An 18,492-nucleotide genomic window follows, 5' to 3' on the forward strand; every position below is an offset into this window, starting at 1 on the left:
CAGCCCAGATTAACTCTTACATGTTCTTCACCAGAAAGCTGAAGAAACAAACTGGAGATTGGTTCTATGAATACCGAGCAAAAAGGCACAGTACTGATTTTGGTAGTGATATAATCAGAGCATCATTAAAAAGGAAATATGCCTGTAAGTACCAGAGTTCTGCATGTTTCAATAATGCTGTATATTCACTGAAGTAAAGGACATGTGTTACTTTGAAGTCCTTTATGGCCCTGAGTGGTGGTGTCAATCTCAACAGCTGTTCCCATTCCTATGGTTATATTGACTATCTCCCTCAACTGACCTTTTGCAGAAATTGTCATGCTTTTGTCACGTCGGAGCTCACTATTACAGTGATCTCCTGGCTTGTCTCTAAACTAAGATCATCCATAAATTGTGGTTATCTAACATCTAACTGTATCTTTCCAAGGCTTTACTCGTACCCACATTTCTACCTTTTTCATTGCTTACAATCCTGCAGAATTTCTTTGCCTGCTGTCTGGCTTCTTTCACTTTCCCGATTTTTGATCACTCCACTGTGTGGCAGCTGTATCTTCAGATGCCCATGCTGTTACCATAGACCAGAACTTTCTGCTTAAATTCTGCCGTCTCTCATTGCTTCCTTCAAAAGAAAGCTCTTGAAAACCCTCGTTTTGCTTCTGCTTTTAGTCGCCTGAAGTAATACCTCTTTCGGTGAGTCAGTGTCCAACTTTATTTGTTGCACTGCTGCAAAGCACCTCGTGTTTTTCTACATACATAAATAAAGCTGCCACTGTCCTGTCGGACCACAAGCCTCTCTCATTAAAGAGAGATAGCTGGTGGCAGTTTAACATGAGGATCGCCACACCTCAGGCGAGGGGAGATGTTGAGAAGGGAGAGCCCTTCATGGTAACCTCAGCTAACATAGGAATTGAACCCACTCTGCCACCACACAGCATCGCCAGCCAGCCATCTAGTGAACTGTGTTAGCCCACCCTCAGATATTAATCAAGGGCAATCTGTTTTATTACTAGGGAAGGATATTTATTTTTCTGTATTCAGTGATTAAAATTTGGCTTTCCCATTTACTGATGCACAACACAGTGATGTAATGGAACTGAGAGGTTAGAGAACAAAGGATAGCATCCTTTTAAAAATTCCTGAATACCGCCTAATATTTCTTTTACTGTACAGTAAATAAACGAGAGACAACAGGACAGGTATTACTACAGAAGGCTTTGGCCAATGACGCAAATGCAAATATTGCTGCAAAGGGAAGGCAGAAGACCTCTCAAGATGAAGGTAGAGTTTCTAGGTGAGTGTGATCATAAATTCATAGAATCCAGATGTTTATAGAACAGAAGGAGACCATTTGGGCCAGTGTCCAGGCTGGTCAATGAAGACCTGACTGCATTCATCCCATTTTTTGGCTATTAGCGCATAGCTTGGAGACTATGGTGATGCATATGAAGATCTAAATACTATTTGAATGTTTCAAGAGTTTCTCTTGAGCCCCAGACTCCCACCACGCTCTAGCAACATCTTTTTCTCAATTCTCTTTTGAGCCTCTATCTTTTGTCTTAACTCTATGTTCCACTGGTTATTGGTCCCCTCGAATAATAGAAAATGTGTTTTCCTGACCAGTACCCCTCATAATCAGACCTTGATTTGACTCCGTCTCAATCTTCACTGCACCAAGGAAAACAACCCCAAACTATGCAATCTAATAGCCCAGGAGTTGAAATTTATTTTGCATTTGTTTTTGTATCATTGATTTGGTTTTCAGTATATTTTAAGTTTTTTAAATATTTTTGCAGAGGTGTGATAGAATTGAGTGACTTGGCTATTTCAGAAGACAGTTAAGAATCAGCCACGTTGCTGTAGGTCAGCTTTCCTTATAGGTCATGAGCGAATGAGATACTTTCAGTGACAGTTGATGATCACCATTACTGTGGTTAATTTATAATTGCAGATTAATTAATTGCATTTGTTGTGGTTAGATTTGAAACTGTGCTCCCAAAACATCAACCACATAGACAGACAAGAACAACAGACACATGGGAAAATGCCCAGCTGGAAGCTTCCCTCTGAGTCACCCATCGTGACTTGGAAATAAATCACTGTTTCTTCACTACTACCAGATCAAAACCCTGAACTCCCTTCCTGATAGCACTGTGCATGTGTCAATCCCATATAATCTGAAGTGGTTCAAGAGGTAGATTCCCACCACTATCTCATTCAGCGATTGAGGATGGACGACAAAGGTTGGCTTAGAGGCAAGCCCACATCTTACGATCAATGCTTATTTTGTTCTTAGAGATGACAGTGAAGAGCAAAGATAAAACAAAGGACTCAACCAAGATTAGAAAGAAGTAAAGAGCAATTAAATTGGAAACTGGTGATGAGAATGAGTTTTTCAAAAACTGAAGATTGTAAAGGGATTTTAAAAGGAAAAATGATGATAAAGATGGGAAATCAATGAGCTTCCATTGTAATTCAGGAGGAGAGAGGATAAGCATGTAGAACAATATCGGTGGAACTGGGAAAGAAGAAAAGAAAAAGAGAGAAGCCAGAAAAGTTGTGGTTGAAAAGGAGAAGTTGAAGAAAAGATGTGAATAAACTATTCTATTTGATTATTTTAGGAATGTAAAGGAGTATTAAGAATGGGAGCAAATTGACATCTTGAACCATCTTCAGCTTGAGACTGAAAAATTTGTTGCAGTGAAAAAGGAAGGGAACAGATTGATTTGAAGTACTTCTAGCTGGCATGTAGATTTGGGATTTCTGTGTGGTTAGAAACAACAGTGAGACCGGAAATATTGGGATTTAGAACAAGAATACGGGTATAGCTATCACATGGATGAAATGGTATTTGTTGGTTAGATGTAAAAGACACAAAAAGTTTAGTTTCTGGGACTGAAAATGCACTGGGGCTCCATCTGCCTTGTTCTGTAGCTTCAGGGAAACACCTCTTGAAAGTTTTACCTGATGGCCATTAAATAATTGATCATGAGAACATATGAGCCAAAAAGACCATTCAGCTGATCAGGTCTGCTCTGCCTATCGATGACATCATATCTGATCTGATAATCCTCATCTCCATTTTCCTGCCTTTTGATTCCTCCTGATTCTCTTAATGATTAAAAATCTACCTCAGCCTTGAATATACTTAATGATCCATCCTCGACAGCCCTCAGGATAAAGTATTCCACAGGTCTCCTACTGTCTGAGAGAAGAAATTCTTCCTCCATTTTGGTCTTAAATGTGTATTTCCTTATTCTGAGATAATGATGTCTGGTCCTAGACACACACTCAAAGCAAAATAACTTTTCCGCATCTAACCTGTCAAGTCCCTAACAATCATTGAAGTTGCCTCTCATTCTTCTCCTATGAGCACAGGTCCAGTTTACCCAAACTCACCTCATTAGTGTCCTTCCATACTTAGGAACAAACTAGTGGATTTTTTCTGGCCTGCCTCCAATGTCATAGTCATACTGCATTGAAACAGACCTTTCAATCCAATTTGTCCATGCTGACCAGGTTTCTCAAACTGACCTAGCCCAATTTGCCAGCATTTGACCCATATCCCTCTAAACCATTCCTATTCATATACCTTTCCAAACATCTTTTAAATGTTGTAACCAAACCTGCCTCTAACACACTATCTGGCAGTTCATTCCACGTGTGCACCACCCTCTATAATGAAGAAGTTGCCCCTCAAGTCCCTTTTAAATCTTTCTCCCCTTATCTTAAAAGCATGCCTTCCTGTTTTGAACTTCCCTACTCTGGGGAAAAGAACTTTGCTATTTACTTTTATCAGTGCCTCTCAGCCTCCTACACTCAAGAGAAAAATATCCCAGCCTATCCAGCCTCTCATAACTCAAACCCTCCAGTCTCAGTAACATTTCTAGTAAACCTTCTCTGCATTCTTTCCAATTTCGCAACAACCTTTCTCTCTTGGGGTGACCAGAACTATACACAGTACTCCAAATGTGGCCTCCCCAGTGTCCTGTACAACCACGACATGATGTTCCAACTCCTGTACTCCAGTGGGTTGAGCAATGAAGGCAAGTGTGCTAAACACCTTCATCACTCTGTTCATTGAAAGTGGCATCACATGTAGACAATGTGCTTGAATCCCTAAGTCACCGTGATCTGCAACACTCCCCAGGGCCCGTCCATTAATTGTACAAGCCCTGCCCTTGTTTGCCTTACCAAAATGTAACACCTCACGTTTATCTAAATTAAATTCCACCTTTGACTCCTTGGCCTATTTGCCCACTTGATTCAGATTCCTTTGTGCTCTTTGATAACCTCCTTCACTGTCCACGACACTACCAATTTCTCATGTCATCCACAAACTTACTAACTCTTGTGGCACAAGCCAATACCTGATGCATTTAGGTTAAAATTCTGCCTAGCAACAACTTTCTAAACTTTTAGATATTTTATACTTTAGATATTAAGTATTAGTATATCTTGCCTCACATGAGGGGACCAAAACTTTCACTGTAGTCCACTGTGATCTGATCAGTGCCTTGTATAGTTTTAGCAAGACCTCCCCAGTTGAAATAAAGGCTAACATTTTATGTACCTTCCCTGTCACCAATTTGACTTGTCTACTAGCTTTTTGTCACTTATGCATGAAAACTCCCAAATGCTCTTGTGCTGCAGCTTTCTTCAGTGTTTCTCTATTTAAATAATATTCAGCTCCTCTCTGCTTCCACTAACACAAAGAGCCTCATATTTTCCCACATTATATTCCATCTGCCAAGTATTTTTCCCACTCGCTTAACTTGTCTGAATCCTTCTGCAGACTCTGTGCCATATATGTTCACTTATACATCAATGAGCAGGATGGGTTGATGTAAATAATTGGAAGAGCTCAAAATGCCACAGGTTGTGATTTAACAATGATGTCAAGAGGACTCAGTAAGCATTGAATGCATATGGGGACAGATGTTGAAGTTCCTGCACGATTGTCCCAAGATTGCTTTGATACATCATGTTGGAAAAACTGATGGAAAAGACTGACCGTAAAAACGTACGGAATCCTGAAGCAGCCTTCTTTATGAAGGTGCAATCCTTCCTGGCAAAGCCCAATTTTCCTCAACTGACTGCAGCAGGAAAATCTGATGCAGGTTTTTTGCACGGAAGCTAAAATTTATCACCTCGGTGTTGCCACTGATTGCTTGAAGGGTTTCCTGTACCATTGAGTGAGTGCTTTCTAATCTCGACCCCCTTGATATTAAACAAAGACACACACAATATACAATACAAAATACAGTAATGTTGATCTTTGGCCATGATCATGGTGGGTTCTAATGATTTTGTTATTTGTTGCATACAAACAAAAAATAAGCCTTGGATCAATAAAACTGTGTGAACGGAATTAATTTGATTATTGGGAACTATAAGCAAAGCAATAGGCAACCTATTTCAATTGACAAAACAGTTTTATAAGTTAGCATTTGTTATTCTAAAATTATGCAAATATAGATCGATAATACTTCAATCAACTATCAGTAAAATAACTAAACCACAGACCTGTGATTTTTTTTTTTGTTGGATTAGCAACCTTTCCGAAAACCAAGAGGCTACTGAGCAACCAAGTGACACAGAATCCACTGGGCATATCGGCGTTAGCAGCTACAAGAGCAACTCACAATCTCCCTCCAAGCACAACACACCCAACAATTCCAGGTAAGGGATTTGTGGAGGATATAGTCTGAAATTATTGTGATCAAATGGAAATGTGAATGTTAATGTGAATTAGACCATTTTTAGCTTAAAACCTTTTTTTTGATCAAATCCGTGGTCATCTGTATCAAAATATCTCTGTCAAATTTTAGAATAGAATAGAATCCCTACAATGTGGAAACAGGCCTTTTGGTCCAACAAGTCCACACCGAACCTCGAAGCATGTCACCCAGACCCATCTCCCTATAACCCACCTAGTCTACACAAGTAACAGTCCTAGCATGTGCTTTGGTGATGTTTTAATATATTGAAGGCATTAGATAAATGTAAATTGTTGAAATAATTGGACATCATTTTGACACATGTCTGTGTTTAGACTTTATTTCTCACCTTAGCTTGAAGTACTGTGCAGCCTCCTTAGATGAAGGGATGAGCTAGTTATCTAGTAGGCCTCTGAGCCTGTGGAGATGCTGCAGTGAAAACCCAATTCAAAGTGTTATGTGGCAGCAATCTCAAGTGATGCATCATAAAATCTCTACAGTGTGGAAGGAGGCCATTCAGCTCATCAAGTCTGCACCATCCCTCTGAAGAGCATCATACTCCGATCCAGGCCCCACCCTATCTAATAACCTTGCATTTACCATCGCCAGTCTGCCTCGCGAGCATATCCCTGCGCACTACAGGGCTACTGAGCATGGCCAATTCACCAAACCAAAGCATCTTTGGACTGTGGAAGAAAACCGGAGAACCTGGCAGAAACCGACACGGACATGGGGAAAACACTGAAAACTCCACACACAGTAACCCAAGGCTGGAATCGAACCCAGGCCCCTGTGTAACTAGGCAGCTGTGCTAACCACCGAGCCACTATTCGCCTTTGCTCCGAGGAAGTTACTGTCCTCCATTTAAACCCATTCATAACAAAGGGAATAATATTTATCTCATATTATTCCACTCCATTGAGGCGTACATCCAAAAAATTCTGATGTAAGTTCCTAAAATAGGTTTGGATCTGTCTTATGTGCATTCATCCCTTAGCAAGGTCCTGTTTGGCCTATGATCGGAAATGATGGGAACTGCAGATGCTGGAGAATCCAAGATAACAAAGTGTGAAGCTGGATGAACACAGCAGGCCAAGCAGCATCTCAGGAGCACAAAAGCTGACGTTTCGGGCCTAGACCCTTCATCAGAGAGGGGGATGGGGTGAAGGTTCTGATGTAAGTAGGGACAGGGGGAGGCGGACCGAAGATGGATAGAGGAGAAGATAGGTGGAGAGGAGAGTGTAGGTGGGGTGGGGATAGGTCAGTCTAGGGAGGATGGACAGGTCAAGGAGGCAGGATGAGGTTGCTAGGTGGGAAATGGAGTTGCGGCTTGAGGTGGGAGGAGGGGATAGGTGAGAGGAAGAACAGGTTAGGGAGGCGGGAACGAGCTGGGCTGCTTTTGGGATGCAGTGGGGGGGAGGGGATGAGCTGGGTTGGTTTTGGGATGCAGTAGGGGAAGGGGAGATTTTGAAGCTTGTGAAGTCCACATTGATACCATTGGGCTGCAGGGTTCCCAAGCGGATTATGAGTTGCTGTTCCTGCAACCTTCAGATGGCATCATTGTGGCACTGCAGGAGGCCCATGATGTACATGTCGTCTAAGGAAGGGGAGGGGGAGTTAAAATGGTTCGTGACTGGGAGGTGCAGTTGTTTATTGCGAACCGAGCGGACGCGTTCTGCAAAGTGGTTCCCAAGCCTCCGCTTGGTTTCCCCAATGTAGAGGAAGCCACACCAGGTACAGTGGATACAGTATACTACATTGGCAGATGTGCAGGTGAACATCTGAATATGGAAAGTCATCTTGGGGCCTGGGATGGGGGTGAGGGAGGAGGTGTGGGGGCAAGTGTAGCACTGCCTGCGGTTGCAGGGGAAGGTGCCAGGTGTGGTAGGGTTGGAGGGGAGTGTGGAGCGGACCTGTCCGTCCTCGCCAGACTGACCTATCCCCTCCCCACCTATACTCTCCTCTCCACCTACCTTCTCCTCTATCCATCTTTGGTCCGCCTCCCCCCCCTCTCCCGATTTATTTCAGAACCCTCTCCCCATTCCCCTCTGATGAAAGGTCTAGGCCCGAAACGTCAGCTTTTGTGCTCCTGAGATGCTGCTTGGCCTGCTGTGTACATCCAGCTTCAGACTTTGTTATCCTGTTTGGCCTTTGTCTGTTTCAAATGGGGCCCAAGTAGTTCATAGCAAATGGACAGCAATCGTCAGTGACGTTAGCCTCCCAAAAAGATCTCGCGATCGTTGTGGTATGGTTTTGAACTTTCCCTATGTTAACTTAGTTCTAGCGCCAATTGGTAAGGGCTGTTGACAGTAACAGTGATATTGTCATCCGGCTAATCAGCCAATCATTTTGATTAACTCTCAGACAGAAATCCAAGATGCATACAACGTGATTACGAAATGAGATTTCCAGGCCCATGCTGGCTCTTAGCAACTATGACTTTTCTACATTGTGAAAACTCAATTACACTTCACTCAACGAAATTTTAGGTTTTCACAGAAATGTTAAGTAAATGGGATGTTCAGAGATTTCTGTATAATTTACATCTGAAAGGACTACAATAGTGGAGCCCACAGAAGAGTGGGCAATCACTGACAGCAAGTTCTGGATATCGGTGTTTAATTGCATTAATATAATTCATTTAACACAGCAATGACAATGGATACTGACAGTTTTGCCATCATTATAACAACAAAATCCAGGCCAGCATAAATATCTTTTATTATTGGGTGTCTTAAAATTCTGAGTGGTTGTCATTTAGAATAGAAGATCTAAGAAACCAAATTTCAATTGTGGAATTCTGTAGAAATAATAAATATGAAGTTATTTACAAACTGAACACTTTTTTTTTTAAGAGAAATGCTCAAAATAATCAAGATACTATTTATTGAAACTAGAGCTTTTATTTCCAGCATATCTACTGCAGAGAAGGCAATGTTACCAGTATTCATATCTTTACAAATATAAATTCAGTATCATGTTTATGGTTTAATATAAAATGAAAGTATTGCGGTTTTAATGTTTAATAAAAATATGCAAATGATGATGTCAGGTTCCAACTAGTAACTGTTACCACTGATTGTGTAACAATATATTGTTACACAATGTAGGAGTCAATTGGCGAATTAAAGAACATGAGAAATGTCTGTGGCTGTTTGTGTTTCAAATAAACACGTTACATCTCAATACACCATTGGAAATTCTATTTATAGAACATTGCAGCACAGTACAGGCCCTTTGGCCCTCTGTTGTGCCGACCTGTCATAACAATCTGAAGCCCATCTAACCTACACTATTTCATGTACATCCATATGCTTGTCCAATGATGACTTAAATGTACTTGAAGTTGGCAAATCTACAACCGTTGCAGGCAAAGTGTTCCATTCCCTTACTACTCTCTGAGTAAAGAAACTACCTCTGACATCTGTCCTATATCTTTCACTCCTCAATTTAAAGCTATGCCCCTTCGGGCTTGCCGTCACCATCCTAGGAAAAAGTCTCTCCCTATCCACCCTATCTAACCCTCTGATTATTTTATATGTCTCAATTAAGTCACCTCTCAACCTACTTCTCTCGAACGAAAACAGCCTCAAGTCCCTCAGCCTTTCCTCGTAAGACCTTCCCTCCATACCAGGCAACATCCTAGTAAATCTCCTCTGCACCCTTTCCAAAGCTTCCACATCCTTCTTATAATGCAGTGACCAGAACTGGGCACGATACTCCAAGTGCGGCCGCACCAGAGTTTTGTACAGCTGCAGCATATCATCATGGAGTCCATTTCTATGGTCACCCTCTGGGCTTGTCCTCTTAGAGTGGATTTCAGCAAGCAATTCAACTGTATTAAGTATTCCAACAAAGCCTGATCCTATGGTGCGCACACACATGCAGCTTTTGTCAGGACTCCCAGATCATAATGATCCTACAGCTCAGTACAAGAAACTAAACCCGAAATTTCCTTCTCAGCTACCCACCATGTTTATGTGATGAACCACCGGAGAAACTAAACTTCCTTTCTCTCAGAGTTGAATTCCTTAACGATGAATCAGCACAAACAATTTATTTTGTTTCGTGACTATTAGTAATTCCTAGTGACATGCTCTGCCATAGAAAAGTGTGCCCTATGTTATTAGGTGTAAACAGAAACCTTGTTACATAAGGCACCTGATGTATACACTATTTAATCAACAAGTAGAGCGTGGTTGAACAAACATCTTTTAATTCCACACATCATGTGCAGTTTGCTAGAGTTCACCCATTTGGTAAACATTGTAATCAAATGATGTGTGTGTTTGATGGATCAGGATTTGGACAATGGAAGAATTTTTCTTTATAAAATGTGAGGGAAAAGTAGAAGCCTTATTATCAGCAAGAATTCCTTTCATTAAATTAATTCACACTTTACAAAATGTCCCCAAATTGTGCTGGAGTAGGTTTAGGAACCAAAACCCAAAAATAATGTGTGGGACTGTATAAAGTGAGACAGTGGTCTTATGGCAAATGGTGGAATTTGGAAATCCAGAATTTAGAGTCTAATGATGATGGTCGATTGTCTGAAAAATCCATCTGGATCACTATGACCTTTAGGAAAGGAAATCTGCCATCCTTGCCTGGTCTACCTACATGTGACTCCAGACCCACTGCAGTGTAGTTGACTGTTTACTGCTCTCTGGGAAGTTAAGGATGGGGAATAACTGCAGGCCTAGTGACTAACACACACATCCCATGAATGAATAAAAAAGACTTTCAGCCCAGATTTATTCGCGTACATACAGTTTTAAAAAAACCGAGTAGTATTCTTCCTAAAGCTACAGGCTGAGACCGTGATGACTCCTGAGTATCCCCGTCACCTCTTTCAACGTAGGGTTGAATTTCTCCAGGCCTTCTCCTGGTTTGCACTACGTTAAGCAAAAGAATAATTTTGTTTGGACAGTTTTCCAGAAGCTTCCAAAGTTTTCAGCCAAGTTCCTTTGGATTAAAAAGGAGTCTCCTCTAGGAAATTCACTCTTTTATGGTTTGGTGAAGTTTTGGAGAAATTTATGACTTTATTTTGCTCTTGTGTTTTTCAGGCGTAGTTCATTAACAGAGAGCAATGCTGGTAATGTTAATGAATTTGCCATTTCTAAGCCCACAAATACTGGCAGCATGATGCTTCCAGCCATGACGAAGTCAACCACTGGCATCAAAACCAACGTACAGTCTGACTTGGACAAGGTAGGACAACGCATTCTTTGCCGTGTTTTATTTGTTTGTAGTTTGTGGATATAGCTGGTAAGGCTGCATCAGTCGGCCACCCCTTTTTTTTAATATGCAGCTGAGTAACCTCTTGGATATTAATTCCTTTTTTAATCTGTCTGTTTGTGTGAGCTATGTCACACATCCAGGGCAGGTGAGATTTGAAACTTGGACCATCTGGCCCAGAGGTGGGGACACTACAATTGTGCCATAAGACTCTCTGCCACAGAAGACAACCAGCATCTTGGGCAGTAGGAGACACAGCTTGTCCAGGAACTAACCCTGAAATTAATTACAGATCAAGGTTTCCAGGGATCAATACTGTGCCTGTCCTGTTCAACTGCTTGGTAAATAATCAAGGGCTTTAAAATGTCAAGAAACTATGAGATGACCAAAGTAGTTGGAATTAGAGCATGAAATTATAAGACAGCAATAAAATGAACAACTGTCAGTCAAGGCAGTAGAATTTTTTCCACACACCATAGTGGGAATGGAAAGTAAACTCTGATGGAAAATCAGTTGGGTTAATTAACTACTTCAAAACAGACCTAGATAAGTATGATTGGAACAAACTGAAAGTTAGGTGGATATATCAGCGTTGTTTTTTTACTTTTCTGTCAGAAGCCATAATCGGAAATGTCCTAATGTGCCTTATTGTTGAATTTGAGTTAAGGATAGCCCTGTTTCTAATAACGATCCTTGCTATTTCTCCCTGGAAAGCAAGGAAACGTGAATGAAAAATGCTGAATCCTATAAGTTCATGTAGTTGTGTATAGAAGTTTGCAAGAAAGTGATACAACAAGCTCAGACATAAGACTTTCTGTATTGACTGAATGATTAAATATTCCAAGAGAAGTGGTTCCTGCATCGATTACAGAGTGACACAGAGAACAATGAAGGCATATTTTGGGGTACTTTTTAATTACTTTCATGGATTAAAGAGCACTTCCATGGCTATCTCCTTTTAAAATAGAATCTATGTGGATAGAGTTAATCAGAAACTGCATTGAAAGAAATGGATTGGATGTGATTTTTATTCCACAGTTTTGGACAAACCAGTAATCATGTGAAAAAATGACATACTGATTATTATTTAAACAGAAAGTATGTGGAAATAATTCTAAAACTTATGAAATGTTTTGACATGTTTCCTTCAGGAAACTCTCTCAAAAAGGCACAGCAAAGTTTCAACGGATGAAAATGTTTCAGAGAGCATCTTTAAAAAGAATGCAAAAAGCATTCTGAAGCCTACAGGTGAGATTTGGCACATTGAATTTAACTCGAAGAATCAATCAAAAAAGTCTGTTTAAATCATTTTAAACCTATTCCACAATAAACCGTTGAAGGGTGGGGGTGGAGTTTCGTAAGTTTCCTGAGAGAGAGAAATTCAATCCACGTTCCTTTTAAGCACCTACTAATGCCAATACTAACCGCAATAATAATGCCAGTTTTAGAGAAACTCTAGCAGATGCTTAGAAGTTGACCACTTCACCACACGACATCATTTTACGCAAATTGTATTAAAAGAAGGTGGGAAAAAAAACAGCCTATAGGGTATCATGCTCATTCGCCCACCTGTGCTGGCTGAGTTAGGGGCCACAGATTTGTTCAATACAGATAAAATCAACCCAAGTTTCTGCTTTTAATTGATATCCAGATGTCCGCCACTAAAAGAAAGCTTCTAGTCTCAGGCTAGGAAGGAATCAAGACTGGTTGTGAACCTGCACTACTAATGAGAATTGCCTGTTGAAAATCACTCGTTAAAAATGGGACCATTGATAAGAAAGAAGAGGGTAGTCATGGGCCATGGAATCACAGTCCAGCATCCGTCATTTGCAGGAAGGGAAAAATTGAGGGAAGTTGGTAGGGATGGGAGGTGCTGGTTGAGACAAAACTGTAAAAAGGCATAGGGTGTGATTTTCCCACTTTTTTTTGAAATTGTGGAAGCTAGCAATCAGCAAACTGCCCACTCCTGAGAGAACGCTGGCTATTATAATAATAGCCAATCAGCTCATTATAGGCTGACGTGTGAATTTCTTGGTGAATCACAGTCCTCAGCACAGTATGCCAGGCGAGGCCTACCCCTCAGGGATCCTGGGGAGAAAGGAAATGATCTTTATCATCTTGTTGCCATGTGGGAATTGTGGAGAGAAGTCATTTAGGGAGGGGATGTGGGCGTCATTGGCTGGGCAAGCATTTATCACCTGTCCTCAATTACCACCTGTATTGAGTGGCTCGCTTGGCCATTTCAGAGCGTAGTTAAGAGTCAGCCCCAGTGCTGAGGGTTTGGAATCACTTATAGGCCACTTCAGCTGAGGACGACAAATTTCCTATTCTAACGAACATCAGCGAACCAGAGGGGTTTTTATGACATTTGCATTAATCTTGCATGATTTCCATTCGGCTAGCTTTGTATTCTTAAATTGGAATTGGAATTTCCCCATCTGCCATTGTTGGATTCAGAGCCATGTTGCTGGAGCATTAGCCTGGGTCCTGAGTTATTAGTCTAACAACACTACCACTACACCACTGCATCCATTAGTGAAGTGGTAAGAAGGGACTGAATTTCTCAGCTGGGCCAATTCATGTAATTATTTCTCCTTCTTGTCACATCTCTCACCTGGGAAGGAAAAACACCACCCCAACTCTCACTCTTGATAGTTTAAAAACTAAGTTGTTTAGGCTACGTTTGTATGACACCAGAGTTAAAAACCCAAAGACGTATGCTGACTTCCTGTTTGTCCATTGTTCTATTGAGTACAAGGAATAACAGAGACCTAGGGGTTCAGGCAAATAATTCTTTGAAGTTTGTGTCAGATATAGAGAAGCTGGTTAAGAAGGCATTTAGCATGCTTGCTTTCATTGCTCAGACCTTTGAATAAAGGAGTTGGGATGATATGTAGAGGATGTACGGGACATTGGTGAGGCCTGTTCTGGAGAACTGTGTACAGTTCTGGTTGCCCTGTTATAGGAAGAATATTATTAAACTGGAGAGGGTTCAGAAGAGATTTGCTGAGAGAGTTTTTGTAAAGAGAGGCTGGAAAGGCTGGGACTTTTTTCGCTGGAACATGGGAAGTTGAGAGATGACCTCATAGAGTTTTATAAAATCATGAGGGGCATAGAAAAGGTGAATGGCAGGTGTCTTTTCTCTAGAGTGGAGGATTTCAAAACTAGGGGGCATATTTTCAAGGTGAGAGGAGAGGGTTTTAAAAAATACACGAGGCAGTTTTTTTTTGTTTTACATAGAGAGTGGTTCATCTGTGGAATGAACTTCCAGCGGAATTGGCGGATGTGGGTGCAGTTATAATGTTTAAAAGACATTTAGATAAGTACGTGGGTAAGAAATGTTCAGAGGGATATGAGCCAAATGGAGGCAGATGGGGCTAGATGATCAGAGGATTAGGTAGGGTGGACAGTGAGAGCATTTTTCCTGGGATGGAGATGGTTAGCACGAGGGGACATAGCTTTAAATTAAGGGGTGATAGATATAAGACAGATGACAGAGGTCGGTACTTTACTCAGAGTGTAGTAAGGGCTTGGAATGCCCTGCCTGCAACAGTAGTAGACTCGCCAAGTTTAAGGGGATTTAAATAGTCACTGGATAAACATATGGATGATGACGGAATAGTGTAGGTTAGATGGGCTTCACATTGGTTTCACAGGTTGGTGAAACATGGTGGGCCGAAGGCTCTCTACTGCGCTGTAGTGTTCTATGTTCTATGTTCAGGTTGGGATTATAGTCAGCATGGATTGGTTGGAACGAACGGTCTGTTTCTGTGCTGTATGACTCTGATGTTTCTGGTACGTAAGCTGTTTGTCATATTAGTTTAGTTTAACACAGCTGCTTAGCTGGGGTCACAGGCAAACATCAGTGTCAACTTCACTGAAACTCCATAAAATTAGTAAAGTGGTGACCTCACTAAATTGCATAGCCCCAGTCTGTGTGTTGAAAATAATTATTTTATATTCAAATCCTCTAATAGATTATAGCAAATCTGTGATGGACCTTCGCGTATCGGATTCCACAAATACAGCTGATTCCATGGGAGACCGGAGTCAGTCAGTTCCAGGTCTCAATGTGGATCAGGTCTGTGCATGAACATTATACCCTGCATCTAATCCAGTGATTACCAACCTCCACTTTCAGAACATTACTTACTTATATCTACTTCTCCACTTATGGCTGAGATCTCTATCTTTAAAAATTAGTCTTTACATGTTCTTATCATCATTTTTGGCTGACTTCTGAAACAATTTTATCCTGAACTTTATGAAGTCCAAGTCTTCGCCTACATTAACCCATTGCCTTCCTTATCATTCTCAGACTTCACAATGCCTCTGTGCCCCTTTATCTGATTTTTAAAGTCGTCCTTAACTGTGTTGTGGCCTATTTGGGAAAGCTTCTCCAGGGATGTACTCCAGCCTCTCAATTCTGGCTTACCCATTCCTTCTGCTATACAATCAAAGCTAGATTTCCAGCCGGTAACATCTCTGCTATTTTTGTACGAGTCATGTTATCTCCTCAGCTGTCTCCCTATCTTCAAAGCCTAACACTGGATCCATGCCATGAATTTCTTTTTCCCTATTTTCCATCCATCGCTCAACCCCATAAATACTTGCAGTTTTTTTTGTTGTATGTGAATACTGTATATATGTAAGTGATATTGAGTTTTAGTAAACTATCTCTGAATGTACTGAATCAGAGAACTCCAGAAGCCTAATCATCTATAGATGAAGTAGTAGCTTGGTGGGCTTTTTATCTTCCACGCAATCCCTAAGCAATTTGCTTGCTCTTGGTATTTTTGCTGTTAGAGGTGCATATAATTAGCTGCAATCTGTGCAAAGGAAATAGATAAATTGGTGACCTCCAGAGGTTTTGAAAGGCTAATATGCCATTGATAAAAACTTTGCAGACTCCCTGAGCTAGAGAGGAGAAACGAGTGGAGGATCCCTGTTCATGATGATTCTCAATTGATTTCAGTTGGAAGATGCAAGTGGATGACAAGAAGACTAAGAGAGAAACTAGACTGTGAGGACACCAAATTTTCGAACTTTCCAATTGCACGTGGTGGGGTGAGGTCAGCTTCAGGCGAGGTTTGAGAATAGTGCTTGTGAATGGCATGTCAGTGTCTTAATACTTCTGCAGCATGGTGCTAGTTTTGAGGTAAGCAAAGGGCAGGGGGAAGCGAAGAACCCATTCATAGGAACAAGAGTAGGCCATTCAGCCTCTCGAGCCTGTCCCATCTTTATGGCTGATCTGTGGCCAATATCCATAAATGTGATTTTGGCCCATTTCCCTTAATATCTTTGCTTATCAAAAATGTATCAATATCAGGTTTAAAAGTAACTACTCATCCTGCATCCACTGCTGTTTGTGGAAGAGAGTTCCAAATATAGAACATAGAGCAATACAGTGCAGAACAGGCCCTTCGGCCCTCGATGTTGCACTGACCTGTGAACTAATCTAAGCCCCTCCCCCTACACTATCCCATCATCATCCATATGCTTATCCAAGGACTGTTTAAATGCTCCTAATGTGGCCGAGTTAACTACATTGGCACGCCCTTACCACTCTGAGTATAGAAAAAAACAGCACGTTTGACGTGACATGTCCGCAAGAAGCCTATTAGCAAAGGTGAAAATGAAATGCCATATCAGCACAGTTCTATGTTATCATATGCCCTGTTTGAGCAACTTCATGCAATCCTTCAGGAAACAAACTGAATGGCTGTAGGTTTCAGAAAGTGTGTGCATAGAGCTGGCATGACCGGAAAATGTGTGTGGATTAGGTACAGTACAGGGCTTGGCAGGTAGGTCCCAAGTGTCAGGAAATACTGTAATATAATAATGGAAAAACATTGCATTGAGCAGAGTGAAAAATGGGTGGCGGGATGTGTCTAAGATATGGTACGTCAGTGCATTTACTTACTCTGATGACATGAATTAGGCCACTGAACCACCTTCTCGTTGTGCTCAAGACCATTGGGCTGTAGTCTTGGCATTAACCACTCCTGTCATCACGTTACCATTTTTGCCTGAGGCTCCACCTTGAAGATTTCCTCCTTCCCCTGCTCTTCACACCGAGGAAGAATAATGTCTGTCCTGGTGTCCAAGTCTCATCAGTACTTTCACTGCAGCATCACTGAAGCAGACATCCAGTTTTCTGCATGGTGGGATAGCTCCCTTAGCTCCCAGTGTTCCAAAATATTTAACCAGCAAGCTTCAGTCTCTTACTGTAGTTTTCCCTTTATAGGAGATTTTACTTTGATAAGGGAAGGATTCATGGACCGTGTGGTTTGCTCCCACTATTTAACTCCCTGTGATGTGCAGAGACTGCCAGCAGTACTATACTGATTACTATAGTACAAGATCTACTCACGACAACACTGTATTCAAGGAAATGAGGTGGCTGCACCAAAGTTATTTGCAGCTGCATCCATTGGAAACAATATTAAACCAGAACAAATCAACCAAAAATCCAGATGTGCCAACTTCTAGTCCATAAGTCCACATCAGCCTTTTTCAATTTTGCTTTTCCTTGGTGCTATCGCTATTGTCTGAGATGAGATTGCTTAGGGCTCCTCCTCATGATTATGAACCAGCTCAAGCTGAACTTTACTGCTTTCTTGTTTAGCTCTGCAGCTTCTTCTCTCTGCCAGTTTCCAAGCTATTCTGGCTTCAATTTTGAGAAAATAGAGATAATCCTAACACAAAAGGGCAATCTAACCCTAGAACCCCAGAGTGCCCCAACAGTGATTTTAAACCAATTACCACAATTTCCAAATTTGTTAAATGAAAAGCAAACTGATAAATTATTTGTTTACCTAAAAATATCTACCATCCTTTGTATGTAGAACTGCTTTCTAAATGTCTCCTGAATGGTCAGGCCCAAATTCTCAGACTATGCCCCCTAATTCCAGAATACCCAATCAGTAGAAATAGTTCATTTTTGTCTACCCTTTTTTCTGTTGTTAATATTTTAAAGACTCCCATCAGATCATCCCTTAACCTTTATAAATTCTGGAGAAAATTGGCCTAATTCGTGTAATCTCTCTTCATAGCATATGAAGTCCAAGTATCATTTTTGTAAGCCTACATTATAGTCCCTCCAAGATCAGTATATCCTTCCAAAGGTGTGGTGCCCAGATCTGCTGACAGTATTCCACGTGGGACCTAACCAGGATTTGTATAACTTTTGAGCAACATGGTGGCTCAGTGGTTAGCACTGCTACCTCATAGCACCAGGGACCTGGATTCGATTCCACCCTCAGGCAACTTTTCTGTGCAGAGTTTGCACCTTCTCCACAGGCCTGCATGGGTTTCTCCTGGCATCGTCCTTCAGTCAAAAGATGTGCAGGTTAGGTAGACTGGCCATGCTAATGTAGGGTTATGGGGATATTTTGGAGGTGGGATGCTCTTTGGAGGATCTGTATAGGCTGAGTGGTCTGCTTCCTGGCTGTAGGGACTCTGTTTCATCATTCTTGTATTCCAGTCCTCGAGATGTAAAGGCCAACATTCCATTAGCTTTCTAAATTAATTTCTG

The 18,492-nt window shown here is 41.3% G+C and overlaps 1 protein-coding gene across 1 annotated transcript in view; it reads left to right on the top strand.

Moving 5' to 3' along the window:
• Positions 1-18,492, top strand: part of sytl4 (synaptotagmin-like 4) — an 88,888-nt gene that overhangs the window by 38,987 nt on the left and 31,409 nt on the right. The window contains exons 5-10 of the mRNA XM_048544514.2: positions 35-144; positions 1,171-1,291; positions 5,551-5,679; positions 10,784-10,928; positions 12,107-12,203; positions 14,933-15,036. Coding sequence (XP_048400471.1) covers positions 35-144; positions 1,171-1,291; positions 5,551-5,679; positions 10,784-10,928; positions 12,107-12,203; positions 14,933-15,036 — 706 coding nt within the window. The remainder of the gene's footprint in view (positions 1-34; positions 145-1,170; positions 1,292-5,550; positions 5,680-10,783; positions 10,929-12,106; positions 12,204-14,932; positions 15,037-18,492) is intronic.

Source organism: Stegostoma tigrinum, chromosome 15 (assembly GCF_030684315.1).
Source record: "Stegostoma tigrinum isolate sSteTig4 chromosome 15, sSteTig4.hap1, whole genome shotgun sequence".
Taxonomy (NCBI): Eukaryota; Metazoa; Chordata; class Chondrichthyes; order Orectolobiformes; family Stegostomatidae; genus Stegostoma; species Stegostoma tigrinum.